Genomic DNA, 20,248 nt, shown 5'->3' with positions numbered 1-20,248 from the left:
TTTTCTACGGAAGCGGAGAAGGGCAAACACAACGGCCGCCACGAACGTCGGAGCCTCTTACCGGCTACTCCGTCCAAGAAAAACTACTCGTGTTTCTTTAAGAGGCAAGCCACACTTGGCGCACAAAAAGTAGCTGGATTATACCAAGTGACCGCAGTAGGTGGGGAAGCATTCCGATCCAGCAGACATATATGCCTCCGTATGTATTGTAGTATTTATAGCTGACCGCGATAAGTCAAGGTTCCAACAGATGCTGCCTCTCCCTCTTCTCTCGCTTTCCAATAATTCACCCAGAGCAGTTTGCTGGAATGAACTTTTCCCTGGATGAGGGACTGGCCCCCCGTCTTCAACTCGTCATCGTTCCGTCCCCCACCCCGATCTTTTAAAGGAAACGCTGAGGCGCCGGAGAAGAGGGTGGGTGGTACCGCGCTCATGGTCCCTTTAAGACCCGACTGGTCTGTGCCCGCGAGGATATTGTACTTAAGCTGGCAAGGGGGGTGATGAGTTAAGTATCCAGGTGAGTTCTTACGAGGGGAAGGCCGGGCGAAATTCGGGGGGGGGGCACTTACGGAGAAGCTACTCGGAAGGAGCATCCAGAGCTGGCTGGCCATTTGATGGGCAAAGAATGGCTGAAGCTGAGGAAGAAAGAGGGGTGTGGGTGTTTAACGTGGGTGCTCCGAAATCGCTTTTAAGGTGCTTCACCCTGCAGAGCTGGCCCTTTCGGGAATCCCTCAGCTCGTCGGTGGAGGGCTGAGTTTCCTGCGAGGCTGCAGATCCCTTTCTCTGCTTTTGGTTTGGCAGATCTCCTAGCCCAGTTGGTGAGATGCCTGCTCGCTCCCGGAAAGCCGCGCCAGTGAACGGAGAAACAACTTCTCCCTGAACTTTTCCCCAGCCCCTCCTCTGGGTCCCGCTTGAATCTCGTGGGATGAGGAATCTGGTTGGTATCTCGGCTGAACCTCAGTGCCGGTTTCAAGCCCCGACTTCAGGGGCGAGTTGGATCGCTTTCGCTCGCTCGGAACTCGGAGGACTCTAGACCTTGTAGTGGCTGTGGAAGCACGTGGGGATGCGCTTCTCCGATCCGGCTTGCGCCGTTGTCGTTTTCCTTTCAGCTGCGTTTTTCCCCCTCTGCTGTGGCCGCCGTCTCTCGCCTGGTTGCTTCAGGAGCGCTCCCGAGGGCCAGCGCTCTTGTGTGGTGGCTTTGTTAGTTCAGCAGTTGCTGACATCCACATTTTCCCCCTGCGCCTTCCTCTCGCCTGTTATTTGATAGGGTTTTCTTTTCTTTTCTTTTCTTTTCTTTTTCCACCAAAGAAAGCAACTTTCGGAGCTCCTTTGCTCGCAAAGTTTAAAGCTACCTTGGTTCTCATTAACCAAGCAGTAGGGTAGGAGCTGAAGGTCTAGAACAGGAAAGGCTTCTGGAACAAGGGGTGACTTTTTTAAACCAACTTGAGATGTGGTTCTATCAAGCTGTTATTTTTTTTAACTGAAGTTAAAGGATCTTTCAACAGTTACAGAAATTTGAGGGGGACACCTTGTCAATGTACAGTTTTTCAAACTGTGTTCCATAGAACCCTAAGCTTCCTTGAGAGATGGGGAGGAAGTTTGCTGAAATGCAACCCATTTCTATCACTAGAGTTTTGCTTCTTGATTGGGGTTCTAGTGTTTTTTTTTTTTAAACAGGCTCCATGTCCTGAAAAAGTTTAAACACTGTTGTATGGAAACTATCCCTGTTTTGGGATAGTTTCCATAGAATTCTTTACAACCATTCCACCCAGATTCTACTGAAATCCAAGTCTTCCTGGGAGTCTTCTCATTGCCCTAGTACTCTGAAGAAAGCATGTCCTCTGCCAGAATCAAGCTGATTAACTTGTTTCTTTGCACTCTGATCTACAGAGGTCCATGGTGCTTCTTGTACAATTTGGATGCTCATATAATGACCCTGAGTTAGTGAAGGTCCCTTTGGGAGGCAGAACAAGACTATGCCCTGAGAAGTGTAGCTGCATTACTGGTGGGCCTGAAATTGTTAAGGGGATATACTAGTTTTCCACATGCATGTCATATACTCTGAGTCCTAAGGCTTCAGGGAGGAGAAATGAATATGATTGCAGTGTTTACTGCTGGTTATTTGCTTTTGTTCATCCTTCCTTTAGGCTATGTGGAAATTGTTCTAGCCTCAGGCAAAGAGCAGATAGATTCTGACAGGTCTTCCAAGGATTATAACAGCTGTTTGAACTGCTGGCATTGCTGGAAAAGTAAAATAATATTGGCTATTAGATAGATAAAATCCTGCAAGACTAGGCTTTGGAGTAGGAATTCTAGCACTAAACAATAATTTCCCAGCTCTGCTACAAACTTTGTAAATGAGAGTAGACCAGAATGTTAGGTACATCACGATGTGGGTGTTTCAGGTCTCCATTTTACATCCCAAATTAAGAAAGTCAGGGTTTCCCCACCTCTTTTGAAAACAGTAAAAGGTTATTGTTGGTGGAAGAGATTCAAGTTCAATTTGAGGAATTCTTCAAAAAAGAAATAATAAACATTGCCTGGTTAATAGTACAGACTAGAAATTCCATTACTCAAGAGGGATGTGTTTTTACTTTGTTTCAGGACTTTCTTCCCCAACCTCAAGCTTTTCAGATGTTTCAGGATCCTATTCCCATAGTTCAGGTTGAGAAAGGCTGATAATAACACATCTTCTCTTTTTTCTCCAACCCTCCTTTTCTTTGCAGGCTTTAATCTGCCATCATTCTGTTTTTAAGAGACTTGGAGAGGATGCAGGGAGGCAATGCACTGGCAGTACTATGGCTCATGTTCCTAGCTGTGGCTGGTGCTCCTGGGCAGTATGAGAAGCCTGCTTTTACCCCCATCTTCACCCGCAGGCCCTTCATTGTGGCTTGGAATGCACCAACCCAGGACTGTGAGCCTCGGTTCAAGGTTCAGTTGGACTTCAGTATTTTTGATGTTCAAGCCTCACCTAATGAGGGCTTTGTGGACCAAAACTTGACCATTTTTTATAAAGAACGCTTGGGCCTTTATCCCTATTATGATGGGAACAAAGTGCCTATTAATGGGGGTGTCCCACAAAACAGCAGTTTGCGGGAGCATCTGGACCGGTTAACAGACGGCATTAAGAAATACATCCGCTCTGATACAAAGGAGGGACTGGCAGTCATTGACTGGGAAGAGTGGAGACCCATCTGGATCCGAAACTGGCAGACCAAAGACATTTACCGGAATGCTTCTCGTAAGCTCGTGCTGGCTCGGCATCCTAGATTGCAAGAAGACCAGTTGAAGAAGGTGGCCCAGTATGAATTTGAGTCATCAGCTTGTGAGTTTATGAGGGAGACTCTGCAACGTGCCAAGAGCTTTCGTCCCCGACAGCTCTGGGGTTACTACCTCTTCCCAGACTGCTATAACCATGACTACAGCAAGAACCAGGATAGTTACACAGGTCACTGTCCTGATGTAGAGAAGACACGGAATGATCATCTGGCCTGGCTCTGGAAGGAGAGCACTGCTCTTTTTCCTTCCATTTATTTGGAGCACGTGTTGGCCAGCACCATGAATGGCCGCAAGTTTGTGAGGTCTCGAGTAAAAGAAGCCCTTCGTATTTCTCAACAACATCACGATAACTATGCTCTACCTGTCTTCGTCTACACCAGGCCCACCTATAGCCATACGCAGGATGTTTTAAGTGAGGTAAGATTGCTTTCTTGTCAGAACAGAGAAATGTTAATCAAGAAATTGGGACTCTTGAGCAGCATCTGTAGGACAGGGCTAATCAACTTCTGATGCAACTGAAAGGCTACTTACCTGGTGTAGAATGCACTCACATTCATTATGCTTGCCTGCTTTACTGCCATTCTGCGCAGACAAAAATGGGGACTGAGTTGAAAAATTGTCCAGCACCTGGGCTGGCACAAAATCTAGCTAGTGGGCTGCTTTTGATTTGATGAATGATACTGTGACTAGGTTGCTGCATCAAGTTAATCCATTGTTTGCTTAACTATGGCTTGTTGAATAAGTTATAATTAAGTGCATTCATACATCATGCTAAATCACATATAAACCACAATTTGCTGGACTCCCAAGTAAGCTAAGCTAAAAAATCAACAAATCACATTATGGTTTAGTGTGATATATAAACCCAGTCATTGTGTAGAACCTAGTCTAATAACTGAAAACTAGTTCCATGCAAGACATTAGGAACGGTACTTTGCAAAGTGTGTTAGTACATGTGAAGCATCTTTACTCAAAGTGTTAAAACAGCCACATCCTCCAGGAGGCTCCGAGTAGCTGCTCTGAAGGTTGTCCCTGGTTCTCCATGTATATATGGTCTGGGACCACTACCAAGGTGCTGTGCGTGTGCACACACGGAAATAATCTTTGATATTCTAATATGTTCATATCCATGTGCTTTGCATAACACCCATTTTTAATGCTCTGGGCCGCCCTGAGAAGCTTTTTTTTTTTTACCTGGCAGTTCTTGAAAAGTTAACATTTCAAAGGTTATTTTATTGATAGGTGTAATATCACAGCTCGGTCAGGTCCAGGTTTTCTCCCACCAGATATACTGTATGTGTAATATACCTCCTGATGTTTTGCTGCCTAATGGGAAACAGAACACATCAGCACTTTTAATTCTAAAAAAACACTGGTTTGGAAACAAACTGGCCTCATCATTAGTTCCATTAGTGGCCCTAATGGAATTCCAAGAAGTTTGTGGGGTAATGTGGAGAGGCCAACTGCTTCGGTCTATTAGCTGGGCCTTATTATATCTGCACTGATTTAGGAGAGTTATGTACTTAGTTAATGTTAAAATACATAGGCTGCCCCACTCCTATTTGTGGTTCCAAGTAGGGTAACAAATATTCATATACGATAAATATAATTGAAGTTTAATCAATAAACCTCTAAAACGACTGGCTAAACTTCCTCCAAAATGGGGGGGGGGGGGAAACTACGGTGGCAAGTTGTTCCATGGTCTGTACCCCTTCAGGAGAAGGCAGAATTAGCTGTTGATGTTAATGGTACAGTATCTATTGTCTGTAAACCTGTGAAAGATCCCCCATAGAAGTTCTAAGATTGTGTGGTGGAATGTAACAGGCATAGGGAGTCCTGTAAATAATCTGCATCAATTCTGGATCCAAGACCAAACTGCAAATCTGGTCTTTCAAGAGTATGGTGATCCTGCCCAGAATATGCATATCTCTCAAATCCAGGCCCTAGAACTGGCAACAGCTGTCTTGTCCAAATTCCATCTGTTCTGCAACCAGTCTTTTACAGCTTGGGGACATGGAGCTTTTCTACTGTGAGTTTGCAGGGAAGAAATATAGCTCGGTATTATCAGCTCATCCTTCCCAGAAGGTTCATCAAAATATGATGGTCTTAGAGCCCCCTTCCCCAACAACTGGCCAATTCCCAAGGAGCTGAGCAGAATTTTCCCATGCTGCCTTCTGCTAGTGCCTGGCGAGATGAGGTCCATGCCAGCTGCCTCAAGTTGATATATATAAAAATTACTGAGACATCCAGCAGCAGCATCCCTGTCACACTTCCCCTGTGCATGTGTTAAGCCCCGGAGCTATGCAGGACTTCAGATTGGTAGACAAAAAGATGCTTTGGAGTTGGTACAGGCACCCGTGCAATACTTGCTATCTTCCACTCCCTAAAATTGCTGAGTCTCTTTCTAGGATCCTCAATCTGCCCTCTATATTACCATGTAATTCCCAGAAAAGACACATTTACACATCAGGTGTAACAGAGATGTTACGGAAGTGCTGCACATGCTCTCAAGCACCTTTTTGCCTTCAAATCTGAAGCACTGTGAAGTCTATTAAGATTGCCTAAAAAGAAGGAAGCCACTGAGTTGGATTCATGTCCAACCAATTCAAACAGTTGAGTACAGCATTGGAAAAAGCAGCTATAGTGATCTAAGCTGGTCCTTTAACTGGGATTAGCGCACATAGGACAGGTACGGCTGAAGCAAACAGCCTTTTGGTGGCCCGGAGCTGTTTAGAATGCGGGGGGGGGCGGGATTTTCTCTCTCCCCTCATCCTTAGGGTCTTTGGGACAGTTTGGGAATTACAGTACTTTGTTTCTCCTCTTGAACTCTGTTAAGCTTATTTTAGGGTTCCTAAATCTCTTGGAGGCTCCGGTTCTTTCTGAGGATGAGTCGGGGGGGGGGGGAAATATAGAAGTGTCGTAACTGGCCTGTCTTCCCTGGGCTTGTGAGAAATGGCAGGTGAGGTTCTTGAGAGCAGGGACACTTTCCTTCCAGCCTTTTTGATGTTGCACAAAAATGCTTTTGACATCAGTTGAGATCATTTCTCCTTTTTCTCAGCATGTATGAAGTTTGTGGTGGAAGTTACTGAAACAAACTAGCTGTAGCTAGGTAGACTTAAAAGAGCTGTGATTTCCTTTGTAAGTGACTTGCATTTGCAATGTGCAGATCATTATTTTAAAATAAGTAGATGCAGTAGTAACCTTAGGGCACTTCTTTCTTACTATAATTTGTATTTCTCCCATGCTTAGCAACAGTACACTGTTGAACTACAGCCTGCAGTGGGTCTGGGGCCTCAAAAACCACCATTCTTGGTTTTTATGGTGCTGCTTCTCCTATGATTTAAAAGCTTGCAAGAGGAAGTGTTTAATCCCTGATACTAGAAAGTCATTGAGATGTACTAAGGAGTGCTCTGAAGACAAGCTGTACAATGAAGCGAAAAAATGAATAGACTCCCTAGGCAAAGGTAACTAGCAGCTCAATCAGCTTTTCCCAACTTGTTGCCCTTTCAGTTAGTTAGGATAACAACACCCAGAGTTATGAGTATGGACCCTTTGAATTCTGAGAAGTGTAGTTTCAGTACATCGAATGCAGTCAGGCTGAAGTAGGCTGATCCAAGCCCAAATTAGGTGAGTTGTTGGTGACAAAACTGGGGCTTTAAGCACTTTGGGACTAAAGGGCTACTAATCTCCAGAAAGGACTTAATATCCACCATCCCTATCCATAACCTAGAAGCTTTTCTTTCACAAATTACTGTACCGTTCAACTTGTATACCTACAGTTTGAAACTGCATCAACAGGTAACCAGTGGGGAATATCAAATGCATGGTTGAATTCTTTGGGTTTTGCTTCTGCTTTTGAGCAGTGGCTCCTTCTCAGTTCCCAAGCTATGTTCCAAGCTGCATTCATTCACTTAGGAAGGTTGTGTGGCCATTGTGACAGCAAAAGAAACACAATTTTAATTTACAAGATCCATCCATTCTCCCTCTTCCATCCCACTTCCTGTGGATTGATCTATATGGGTAATAAACTGTCATGGCAAGGTAATACACATTACTTTCCAGTTTCTGGTGGCTGAATATTACCAGCTGTTCACATTCAGATTGACAGCATCTCTGCAAGTGTGGAGGTGGACAGATCTATAGACTGGTCATTGTTCTCTGACTTCCAGTGGTAGCCGATGAGTTCTGTTAGTGAGTGAAATGTTGAGCCTGAAAGAGAATCATACCTAGAATTCTCCTTTTGGCTTCTGGACCAATATGGGCGCATCTAACAGTCAAAATGAATTTGATAAATCCAGTATGACAACTTCCTTCTTGGGAGTAAAACTGGTTTCCTGTCACCAGTGGATGGATCAGGGTAGCTCAGTACCGTGAAGAATTACTAGCATATCTGGCTTAGTAGAAGGATAAGTTATGACCTGGAAGTAAGGAGGAAAGCAAAAGGTTGAAAGGGTGTCTGGTTAATGCATTCATTGGCAATAGACTGAAAAATGTTACTTTCATCTGGGAGAAGTTCTCATTGTTGGCTTTGCTTCTGATCCCCTCTGCCATCAAGTTGCTGCTAGGTTTCTTTGATTTTTGTTGACAGCTACTCTAAGTTGTCAGGCTAGAACAGTGAGCAATTGAAGAGTGCAGGCATCAGGGTCTAACTAAAGGCTGTTTTGCAGATACTATAGGTCTTGCCACTGTATCCTGGCAAATCCAGTGGGCCCAGGCTGGCGCTACTAGATCAAATGCCCTGGGAGTGAATTTCTGCTTGGGTAGAGGTACCATGAGGGTCACCAAGGATTTACCAGTCCATGTGAGAGACAGAGTGTGCTTCACAAAGTGAAGGAAGGGATGTAGTAGAGAGTGTGGGTTGAATAAGAGTAGTAAGCCAGACAGGTTTTGGGGTCCACCCATCTTTTAATGTTGGGGACTTTCATCTCTATTCCTTGGGGAAGATTTGGGAGTTCAATCCTCTATAGCAACTATGGGCTTCTCTCTGATTATCTCTGGCCCACATACAGAGTCAGACATATATTCAATCTTACCTTTGCCTCAGAGCAGTTGGTTTGTGACTTGAATATGAAGGACATTTGGGTGGTCCTTTGCAGTGGTCACACTCTTCCAAGTAAGTTTTGAACCTTTGCAAAGTGGAGGGACCTATAACCTATAATCAGGAAGACTGATTCATCAAGTACCTGGTAGACTCCTGGAAACAGGAAGGAACCCAGGCACTTGGTATGATTTCCCCCTGTCGTCATGATCCTGGGGAGCTGCTTACCTGTAGGAGACAAGCAAGTGAAGTGATGTCTGGAATGCTAGTGAAGAATGATAAAAAGTGAAACTCACTGAGCATGGATACAAGCTCATGTGTGAGCCTACATTGTGGCAATAAGAGTGGGAAAATGTCAGTTGCTCTCCAGTAGCCTTGTTTACAGTTGCTTGAACCTTGCTGGGAAGGATCACCTTGCTGTTGTGATGTGTTTGCACAATATTTTGCTGATAAAGTCTCTCAGAGTTGCCAAAGCCTTGACTCTTCATGGGCAGAATCTGGTGACTGAGGTGACATCTTGAGACATTTCCTGGGATTCCCTTTAGTCTGTATTATGATGAGGTGGACAGGGTGATCCTTGACATAAGCTCTTCCACCTGTGGTTTAGACTTACACCCCTCATGGCTCCTTTTGGGATGAGCGAATGGGACATGCTGGGCTCAAGAGATAGTCAATATCTCTTTGGGGGAAGGACTGATGCCAATTACCTTGAAAAAGATAGTGGTATATCCTACCTTAAGAATCCTTCCCTGGTCCAGTCATTTTGGACAACTATTACTTTGTCTCCAACCTTCCCTTTTTGGAGAAGATGGTTGAGAAGGTGGTGGGGCATCACTTACAGATCACCCTAAATGAAATGGATTATTAGGACCCCTTTCAGCCCAGATTCAGGCCTGGGCACAGGAGGAAAATAGCATGGACTCTAGTGGATATCTGTCTTGAAATCTTGATGAGAGAATGCATCCAACTTGGTCCTGTTAGACCACTTGGTAGCTTTTCATACCATTGACTATGGTATCTTTACAGTGTATCTGCAAGTGCTACAAGTCAGGAACACTGTTTTTGAATGGTTCCATTTCTTTCTGGTATGGTAGTAAGCAGCCATCAGGCTTGCAGATGCTTACCTGTGGTGTGCCCCAGGGTTTGATTCTCTTCCCCCTGCCCTGCTTTTTAATATTTATATGAAACCCCTGGGACAGTCAGTCAGGGGTCAAGTATCATCAGTACTCTGATGTTATAGCTCTGCATCTCCATTGGATGCTGTGAAAGCCTTGACTTGGTATCTGAAGGCTGGATGGAGCAAAGGAGGCTGAAGTTTACCTCTAGCAAGACAGAGGTGTTGTTGTTCAAAGGAGATTATTTGCAACCTCTGATTGTAACTGTAGATGGAATGGCACTCTTCCTGAAGGAGCAGGTCCATGACTTGGGATTCCTCTTGGACTTATAGCTATGCTATATGGGTAGATAGAGGCTCTGGTTAAGGGGCCATCATCCAGCTTTGGCTGATGAACCAGTTGCAGTTGAGGCTTTGGTAACTGTAGCTCATGCCCTTATCACCATATAATTTGGCTACTGTAATGTGCTCTATATGGGCTGCCTTTGAAGACCAGCAGAAATTGCAGTTGGTTCCAAATTCAGCTGCTCACTTCCTGGTGAATGAGACTCTCCAGAGCCATGTGACTCCTGTGCTGTTGGCCCTCCATTGGCTGCCAGTAGGATGCCTACACAGTTTGGGTATTCCTAGGTACCTTCACAACTGACAAGTGGAATCAACCCACCCAAGGAGTGTGCTTCCATAAAATTATTAAGGGTGCCCCATTTGGGGGAGATGGGGGTGGGGTAGTAAACAGTGTTTCTCAGTAGTGCCCCATGTTTTAAGGAACCCAGTCAGTGCTCATCCTTTCTGGAAGCTGATGAAAACTGAACACTTCCAGTGTGTTGAAGGATGATGGGTTGATGCCACTGGATATTATAGAGTATTGCTGTTCTTATGAGTTTAATATTTATATTTGTAATGTTCTTGTTGATGTTAACCATTGGGGGCTCCTGGCAGTTGTGTCAGAATACAAAAGAAAACAAGTAAGTTGCTTGCTGCAGTCAATTTAGAAAGCTACTTGCTAGATAAAGTTATATTACTTGAAAATACAGGACGACCAATAAAGTTCTGGAATAGGGCTATGGTCTAGAAAAGTAATTGGGCTAAGGATTTTATGAAGGGAAAAGACACATCCTGTCTGTTCTGTTTCCTATTCAGGAGATGACACATGTGCTATGATTTTGCCAGAAATGTATTGCTTCAGTCTTCCGATGTTTTAAATAATAAATGGACCTGTCTAATTCGCTAAAGATTTAGGTCCGTCTTTAAAGTATTATTTGTTTTTATATATAATCAATAGTAATGGTTAAGAACCTATTTGTATCCATTCTGAGCTGAAAACATTCTACTAATTATCTAACGTTGGCCAACTTCAGTACTTATAGACTGTAACTCTTCCTGGGCATTTCATTCCAGACAGACCTGATTTCCACCATAGGTGAGAGTGCTGCTTTGGGGGCAGCTGGTGCTATCTTCTGGGGAGATGCTGAAAACACTGGAAATAAGGTGTGTATTATTTTCCCTCCCTCTCCCACATTCCTGCTGTGAATGACCTCATGCTAAAACAAGCCTAACACGCAGTAGTTTTCCCATAGATCTCTTGAACAAACGTTTGATCTCTTTTCTGTTAGGAGCATGTCAGGTCCTGTTTGCTTTATCAGGAGGCTACCCTAGCAGTGCCTCTCTAACTTGTTCTCAGTCTAGTTATTGTGTGCAAAGCTGCTTGGACAGGTTGTAACTGAGCTCACTAAGAGATGGGTTTTGCAAATTTCTGGAAGGATATAGGAAATCAGTAAAGATGAGTAAGCGAATCATAATTGGTATTTTGAGTTACAGTAGTCATCTCTAAAGCTAAGATCTGGATTCAGTCAGTGCCTGAACTGGAAACTAATTGGTAGCTATTTTTCTTTTTTAAAATATGAAACTTTATTATGAACATAGAGTTAATTTACATTCTTCAAGCTGTTAGTAAAGAATAAGGATACAAAAAGAGATACTGAAACAAAGTAAAAAAGTAAAACAAAAAACATCGTAAGGAGGAACTTTCAATTGCTCATTTTTCCCTTCCCTTTCATTGTCCCTAACCACTAATCACTACTTAAGTATTTGTACTTTACTTGGAATATTGGAGATTGTTGCTTATATTTATCTGAATCATTTCACCTAATATTTTTAATTGATCTCTCCTTAAAATCCATATTGTAAATACCTAAACCTGCCTTGCTGTGTGATACACAGTATGTAAGGGAGCCATTCCTGCCTGAATTGTTAATTAGTTTTGTCGTCACTGTGTATTCTCCAATATTGGTCTCCCCTTCTTATATTGTCGACAGGGTTTTACTTTTCCAGTGTTGTGGATCTCCTTTGATCCTTCCCATTTTCATTGGATGTATGAACATTTTGATGGCATCTGTCAAACAAATCATTTATCAGTTGGACCTGTTTCCTGCATTCTCATGTCTGTTACTCATCTGAACTTTCTTCTTCTGTAGGAAACTTGCCAAATGATTAAAAAATACATAGAAGAACCTCTTGGCCGTTACATCATCAATGTGACAACCGCAGCTGAGCTCTGCAGCCAGACTCTTTGCAGGGGCCATGGCCGCTGCCGGCGCCAAGAAAGTGATGCCAAAGTCTTTCTGCATCTCAACCCAGACAGCTTCCAGATCTACCGGAATGAGTCCAGGCATCCAAAGCCACTTCTGGGGGCCAAAGGGAAGCTCTCTCAGGCGGACATTTTCTTCCTACAAACCCACTTCCAATGCCATTGTTACCAGGGGTGGCGTGGGAGACAGTGCGAGAAGCAGCTGAACCCACCCGGGGGCGGCCCCTCCCTTTCCTACACACTTGGACTCCAGTTGCTGGTGACTGTCTTCCTTCTGGTCTGTTTGCACTAGGCCACCTCTCCAGTGGAATCTGGGGGTGCAAGGGAATTCTTGGTGCCTGGAACAGTGGGAGAGGCAGTGCAATAGGCAAGGGAGAAGAAGGGGCCTCTCCCTCTTATATCTCTATTTAGCAGTAATGTAGCAGACATCCTCTTTAAGAGACTGCTCTACCTCTCCCATCTGCGCCACCGGCCCTTCATGAGGCAAAAGAGAAAGGACCTTTCTAACCACTGAGAGTGCCTCTGTTCAGAGAGCTGGACAGCTGGAAGAAAGGGTAGTTTTAGAGACTGGCAAAGGCAGGACGCTCCATGGGGCATGACCTCCCCTCTGGCTTTTGCCTTGGTCTGCCTGGTGGCTTCTTCACCCTGGGAACCCACAGGATGCCTTAGGTCAGCCACCCACAAGAGGGGGTCAGACAAGGGACCTGGGGCCGGGGCTACAGGGTCTGAATGCCTGCATCCAGTCCTTCATCGATACTCTGATTGAGGACTGGGAAGGGGGTGCTTGGCTCTTCTGTTTTAGGGAGGGATGGGGCACAGCCACAAGCAATGGGACCTTGAAGCACAGGCGTGGGAGGTTTCATGGAGCTGCTGTAATAAGGAAAATTGCTGCTGTTACCTGTCTCTTTAGGTAGGTGGTAGAGAAGGAGGTGAATCCGGGGGATTACGTGGGAGGGTAGCTGGGAAATCACTCTTTGCTGACTGGTGGGGTGGGCAATGCATTTTTTTAATGGCCAGATAAGGCCATTCATGGGAAAAACATGCCTGGTCCACCTGTGGCCACTGCCAACTTGGAAGCCTGCATCTTTTACAAGAAAACCAAAAAGTTTTACCTCAGAATTAAAGAGACACAGAGAAAATCATGTGTGTTTTGTACTGTGTGAAGAAATCTTGCCACTTGCCCTGGCACTCTTCCTCCCTTTTACTCTCTGCCAAGAATAAGACTCCAGCTGGAAGCAGCCTCCCGTTTGCAATCATGGTTTTGGCCTGTTTTCTGCACGACTTCCCCAGGGCAAGACTTCTTGTCTTTGTCACAGAACATGGTCCCTCGATGGTGCTGATTTCAAGATAGGGAGAACACCAACCGGCCCGGGCTTCAGACAGAAGGCCCTTGTCTCTGCTGTGACCAGAGGGACGAAGATCAAGTATGACCTCTGCCTCTCTCTTGGTCAGGGAGTGAGAAGGGGGCCTCACCTGCCTCCTTCTGGAGCAGCACTGAGCTAGCGATCCCCTTGCCCAGTTGTTCCTGCTCCTTGTCATGGAGTCAGTTTACTACCCTCTTTAGCAAGGCTAGGCTGCTCTCATGGGCCTGTGCGTCTCATGCAGGAAAAACAGGAGAGGGAACTTTCCTTTCTTTCAACCTCAAGCCCAACATACTTCTTCCTGGTGAAGAACAGCTGGCATTTTGCTGTTATTATCTTTTAGGTAGGCCCCAAAGTTTAGCAGAACGGGCCCGGCCATTTGGCAAAATACAGACACTCCCTCAACATCCCATAAGGAGGAACAAACCAAGACCTAGTGGGGGATTTTTTCAGAATAAAGAATACGTGGAGACACTACATAACTTGCCTTCTGCTCGAAGGTAGCCTGCTATTCTCCAAGGCAGCACTGAAGTCCTAAACTATCCCAAAAGTAAAATACGTATTTGTGCAGGTCTCCTTCCATTTCTTGTTACTCTTTAAATAATTCAATTATACAAAGTAAAAAAATGCAGATTCATATAACATTCAGCAATCAACCACAAAAATAATAAGCACAGTAATAAAAATTGTCCGTTTTTAAACGTTTGTAGAAGTGTGTTGTAATCTAATGTGGGTCAGGATCACTTCATGCAGAAGGGGATAAAGCAGTCTGATTTTCCCCCTTTGCCTCTTTATTTATGACAGGCACCTCTCCCTTGAGGACAGGGGGAGGCAAAAAAATCTGACAATGGAGACTTAAACATTGTCATGGGGTAATAAGTGTGTGAGTTTTTCTAGATAAAAGGGGCTAAAGTAGAAAAGTTTAGGTTTCCTTATCCTGATAGGAATCGTGCTGATCTAGATCAGGCTTTTATATACCTACTCTACCAAAAATAAAAAGTAGGGCAACTGTGTATTTGACATACTGTGCGGTTTGGCCATGAGATAAATGCCAGACCACTTGGCTTCTATTCATGGAATAAAGAAAATGAAAACGCCTTCAAATTGGGGTTGACTCCTCTTGATGTCCATTTACTTTGTTTGGTAACAACACAGAATTACTTTGCCATTGTCTTCTCCCAGGGCATATTTTCAGCCTCCCAACTTAGTTTACAGACCTGGGATTTCCTGGTGGTTTTCCATCCATATACTAACAAGGTCCAATCCTGCTTACTTTGTCTAAGATCAGCCAAGATTGGCTAGGTGCTGCTATCTCAGCTGGACCACAGATGGGATGGGGTGGGGGTGAGGACATTTTCTACTTTGCTTCTGGCAGAAAACATCTTGATCTAATAATGGTTCTAAGAGCACATCTCTTGATCTTTGGCTGCATGTTTCTTGGTCGATTCTGCATTATTCATTTCTTGCAGTGATAAATAGAGGTATATAAAATATTCCAAGCTTGAAACACTTAAAGCTACAAGTGGCCATTTTATTCAACTCTCTTTCCATATTTCACTATAGGTAATAAGGAGAATTCAGAATAAAAAGCTTGCTTAACATTTGTTTCTATTGTTTGCAATGGGACTTTTACAAATTAAAATAATCCCCTTGGCCAACCTTTCTGTAGGTTGGGTGGCATGTAACAGTCAACATGGACTACTTCCACATCTATTCTGATAACTTTAAGATAAACAATAGTAACTAAGGAGCAAGGACATATTTTAAGTTCTTTATGGTAGAACACTTGAAATATTTTGAATTCTTTTTTGTGTGTGGGAACAAACCCATTGAAAATGTTCCAATGGAACATTCTGAATAGGGCTTGGAAAAAACTTTTTTTATATTTGTGCACACTTTACTGGTAAAGCACATCACGGTATTATAAAAAGGCTTCTTGGAGCATGCTCAAGGAAATTCTGATGCTTCACGGACTTCAGTCTTAATGAGAGTGGAAGGAGAACCAGAGTGGAAGGAGAAGTGCTAGAAACCTAAAATGATTAACATGATGAATAAAAAGGCAGCGATACAAAAAGTTAACAACTTATTTCCTTTTTTTCTGTGCCACTGATTTTGCAGGACGTAAGAAATAAGAACTGAGCCAATGCTTAGTTTACCACTTCTGCTATTGTCAAATTCTTGGCAGCAGGTAACTGTTTGTGTTCTTTATCAGAACCATTTCTAGTCTTCCAACTGGAGTTAATCAAACTGGGAAATGCTACAACCAGAACCTGAAGTCTTGTATACACATGGCCATTCGTTTCATGAAGTCAGACGGCATGCAGTTCTGTACAAAGGACAAACAAAATTATTGTTGTTTTGCAGGGTGGGGAGGCGCCATTCCACTGCTTTTACACTGAGAGTGGGCTGCTTTAAACCGATTATTTCTACTTCCCCAGAATGAATCTATCCAGTAGATAACCCTGGAAGTACATCTGCTAGATATCGCTGTGATGTGACAGTGATCAAGGTGGGTAGGCTACCAAGTTCTTGCTTTAAGTCACTGTTACTCAGGGACTTTCCACATTTCTCAGTTGTTCTCCTAATCGCACTAGGGAAAGGCACTCAGTGCTCCCAAATGAAACTCTCACTTAAGACTATTGAATTATAAATGATGTCACATGTCCACAAAAGCAAAATCTCTCAACATCCTTAGGAGCAGAGAACATTGCTCAAATCCAGCGATGTTTGTATCTGTATCACTCCTTCTCACCCCCTCAAAAAATAATCCTAAAAGGTGGATCCCACCCTTATTATGCCCCCTGCTGCAAGGTCTGCTGCACAAAAGTTTTCCATCCCTAGTTTAAAGAAATGCAGCTGCCCCTAGAGAGAATGTAGATGCTACTGCACAGGGTAGTTGGCTGGATAATTAAGGAAACAGTGGGAAGAACATAAGGAGACTCAGCCAGAAGAACAAGAGGAATGTTCATGGGGCTGTTCTGTTGGAATTCCTCTGCTGATGAAGTTCAGATATGACTGTGTTGGCTGATCCTGAATCAAGGGAGGGGAAAAATGCCCTTTTTTGCTTCTCTACTTTTGCCTTTTGAGATGCAAACCCTACTGACACCTGGAGCCTCCTCAAACATGCCATGATTTCACTATTTTTCTCACAATTCCAGCGTTTGTTAAAAGCCCAAATAAAATTTGAGTAAATGGACCAATCAGCAAGCAGCTGTAAGGTTAGGAAGGAGGAAAAGCCTCCTAGAAGTAGCTGCACGCAAGGACTCTGTGTTCAATTAAACCAGTGGATGAAATTCAGCTACTGTAGTGACTTGCTACCATCCACTCATCTCAGCTTCCCAGTTCTGGAAGCAGATCCACTCTCCTTAATGCTCCATAAGGGCATTCATTGCCTATTGACTTCTTTAAACAGTGTTGATACCCTCTCCTCTCTTCAAAAAAATCTATTGCAGCTGGAAATTGTTGACCTTGGGAAGGGGAATAGCCTGCTGTTTCTCTCCATCTAGTCAAAGAGCACCCCCTGGTGCCACAAAAGAGCCAACAACTCAAACTCCATTATCTCCCTAGGACAGCAGTGATTGTAGGTGTGTTTAAATGTGTTTAAAACATCTGTGAGCCTCAGCCAGAGCTCCTGATTTCCCCAGGACATGCTCTGCAATACCGCTGATCAGATGGCTGGCAGGCTACAGTAGGGCACGAAGCCATCAGTTTTCTCCTGAATGGATTCCCCCCCCCCCCAAGATTAGGCCTGGGTGATTTCCCTGAGAAATGTTTATAGGTTCACATGGCTTTTTCACCGTTGTACATGTATTCAAGACCCTAAATCAGAAAATGTTTTCCATACTTCATACTTTCACTGCATCTCATCATATAGATTGTATGGTTCCCTTCTGAGATCTGGAATATGCTGTGTACCCTCAGATTCCATATCTATTTTGTCACTTAGTTCAACAGTCTGCCTTGGTTTAAGACCATTCTAAGTTCAAGAAGAAAATCACTTCAAAAAAAGTACGTTTTAAGGAAAATTCTTGCAAGCCAAAGGATTTGCAGTGTGAGTTACTTAAACACCTTTATTGCATTTCTTAGTCTGGATTCTTGAAATTAAGCATAAATACTCATTTAGTATTCAATCACTAACATGAGTTATAATCACAGATGTGTATTGGAAGATCAGGCCCTGTCACTCTTTATCTTTTAAATATCTTAAAAATACAGGTCCTCTTGAATAAGGACAGAAAATGAGTAAAGAATGTTAACTATAGCCTAAAATGTATTCACAAATTTTCCAGATCAGCATTCTAGAGCTAGAACATGGATGCTCAGTTTCAAAGAACACCAAATAAATGTATCTTGTGCAAACCCATGATATATTGTTCTATGCTTAAAATATGAATTTGGTTTCTAAGACTATTATTACTGGTGTCATAATTGTAAAAAATTGTATCTTCTGCAGCTGTAGAGCTGTCTATTGATGGGATAATTCAGACTTCGTGTTAACAAATCATGATTTCTGAATATCTCACAACTGATAGGACCCATACAACACACAAGCCAAAACTAAATAAACCACATTTTGGCTCAGCATGTGTGAACCAGTTCCATGTACTATAGCTTTCTCCAAGACTCGTCCCTCCAGCATGGACTTAGGACATTGAAATTCAATGTGTCTGGAGTACATTACAGAAGATCGCCTGAGGCGGTCTTACTTACTTCATACCAATCTTGCACAGGGAGTGTTGAGAAATCATTGCACAGTAGTAGAACATAGAGAAAAGTTTTGGGTTTTTTAAATCCCTGTTACCTCCAGTTAAAAGGGCCTCCAATAGGGCTCAGAAAGTCTGAGAGAGAGAGAGACAGCGTAGCCATCAATTAGAGCAGAAGGCACAGAATCAGATAGGACTATTGACCTAAACCAAAATATAAGGTAGTAAGGTGAAATGGCTAGCATGGTCTGACTAGGGCTTTGAGGGAACCAGGTTTCAATTCTTGCTCAGCCATAAAGCTTGATAGGTTACTTGATAGGGTCAGCAACAGATAAAATGGGGAGATGTAAACTTGTTAGCACCTTGAACTGCTGGGAAGAAACCTATGAAATAAGTGAAATATGGCAGTTCACATAGGCAGATAAGAGTAAAGCCCTAATTGTGACAATAATATCAAGAGGAACTATGTTCTGTACATTTTTAAACATTATCTTTGTATTATTTTGCTCTCTTTGGTGCAGTGACATGTTTAAGCTACACACCTACTCTGGTTCTAATCTGACTGAGAATGGAGAAAGGAACATCCCATCCAGCAGCATCTATAATATCATCTATTACTGGAAAATGCTAAATTGATGTAATCACTATGGTGTTTTATTAACCCCTGCCAATAAGATGTATCATACAATTTTTACACTGTTGGTGGATAAAGAGTTATTGCACTAGCACTGCAGGATACTTTTTAAAAATCTTAAATGTTGCCTCTGGGCAATCCAGCTTTCAAAAAAACCTTTATGACATTTAAATATACAAAGGGAGAGAGAGAGAGAGAGAGAGAGAGAGAGAGAGAGAGAGAGAGAGAGAGAGACCTCTGCTACTTACAAGGTCAGGCAACCTTTTGTGGCTCAGAGGGACCCCCGCTGCACACTCTTGGAGGCAGAGGGCACAGACTCCCTGTTCTTCACTGGAGCACAAGACCAAGCAGAGGCCTTCTCTTTGGCTTTGTTCAGGAATTCTGCTCCAGATCCCAATTTTCCAGCTACAGGAACATGGGAAAACAGTTGTTGCCTGTTGCTCAGCCAGGCTGCAGAGGAAAATGGATGGGGCTCTGTAGACTGCCCATAGAGTGACAGAAGGCTGCAAGTTGCCCAGATGTGGTTCATAGGACACATCTGGGCAACTTGCAGCCTTCTGCCACTCTGTGGTTCAGAAGACAGTCAGGAATTCACTAGCCTTTCTGCCTACTGGACCTGGCAAAGCAGTAAACCTTGAAGATTTCTTCTAGTTCAGCCTAAGGCTCTCTTGACATGAGTACTATAAATAGTTTGGAGTCCTTCCATTTGAAAGGGGCCATAAAGCTTATTCTCAGCCCAACCCTGGCCATTCCTTGCTGATATTGAAGCCAGGTACTCCAGCTTGTATGAAGACTGAAGAGAACAAAGTGGGGAGGGTAATTTCTCGTAAAGCACTTTTGGGCTTTCCCCAACCAAGATGCCAAAAATGGCTGGGTGAGCTACAAGATTGTTTATGTTAGGGAGATCAAATGTTTCTATAGTTACAAGAAAGAGCCCCAAAGAGGTTAATTGTGAGGAAGAGAGACCCAAGAAGGTACACTTGCTGGCTTAAGCCATGAGGAAGAAGGTGAGTCACAAGAGTGATTGTTACCCTGAAATCAGGCCTGAGGGTGGAAATTGGGGCAGGTCAGATTCTGGGAACCTTGGCTACTTCTTTACTACTTGAAGAATGGATGCCATGTGTGTAGAAGGTGCAGAACACAGTGAGGAAGGAGGGTGTTGGAAGCTGAGGGAGGAAGGGCATGAAATTAGCGGCTTCTGTGACCAAAAGAATAGGAGAATCCCTTTAGGCAACAGGAACCGTAATGTTCACTCCCCCAACAGAGTCCTTAAGGAGTCACAAAGAGAGAGAGATCCACTGAATAGAGCATGAGAGGTGCAATGGCTCTGAGCTGACCCTATCCTGGCTGTGTTAAGTGTCAGCCTGCCACTTGCCTTTCCATTGCAAAATATACACCACAGAAGTGGAATGGCCCTGAGGAGAGGGGTGTTTAAAAGTGGGCAACGCTGCGGTGTGTCGTCCCAATGAGATACATCAGATGAAGAAACCAATGCCATATAGTCAGGACTACCTTTACTGTAACAGCTACAG

The 20,248-nt window shown here is 43.6% G+C and overlaps 1 protein-coding gene across 2 annotated transcripts; it reads left to right on the top strand.

Annotated features, from left to right (window-relative positions):
• Nucleotides 1-368: 368 nt before the first annotated feature.
• On the top strand, nt 369-14,084 carry HYAL2 (hyaluronidase 2). Of its 2 annotated transcripts, XM_025166680.2 has the most exons (5): nt 385-517; nt 802-937; nt 2,727-3,696; nt 10,830-10,919; nt 11,906-14,084. In XM_025166680.2, the coding sequence occupies exons 3-5, from the start codon at nt 2,770-2,772 to the stop codon at nt 12,308-12,310; spliced, it is 1,422 nt and encodes a 473-aa protein (XP_025022448.1). In that variant the 5' UTR covers nt 385-517; nt 802-937; nt 2,727-2,769; the 3' UTR covers nt 12,311-14,084. The 2 variants fall into 2 exon arrangements, with proteins under 2 accessions (XP_007420723.1, XP_025022448.1); XM_007420661.3 differs by lacking the exon at nt 802-937 and having other exon boundaries at nt 369-517.
• The last annotated feature ends 6,164 nt before the right edge of the window (nt 14,085-20,248 follow it).

Source organism: Python bivittatus, unplaced genomic scaffold (assembly GCF_059951505.1).
Source record: "Python bivittatus isolate LINGU-HERP-01145 unplaced genomic scaffold, Pbiv_v1 ctg000080_np1212, whole genome shotgun sequence".
NCBI lineage: Eukaryota > Metazoa > Chordata > Lepidosauria > Squamata > Pythonidae > Python > Python bivittatus.
This window is presented reverse-complemented; position numbering and strand designations above follow the sequence as displayed.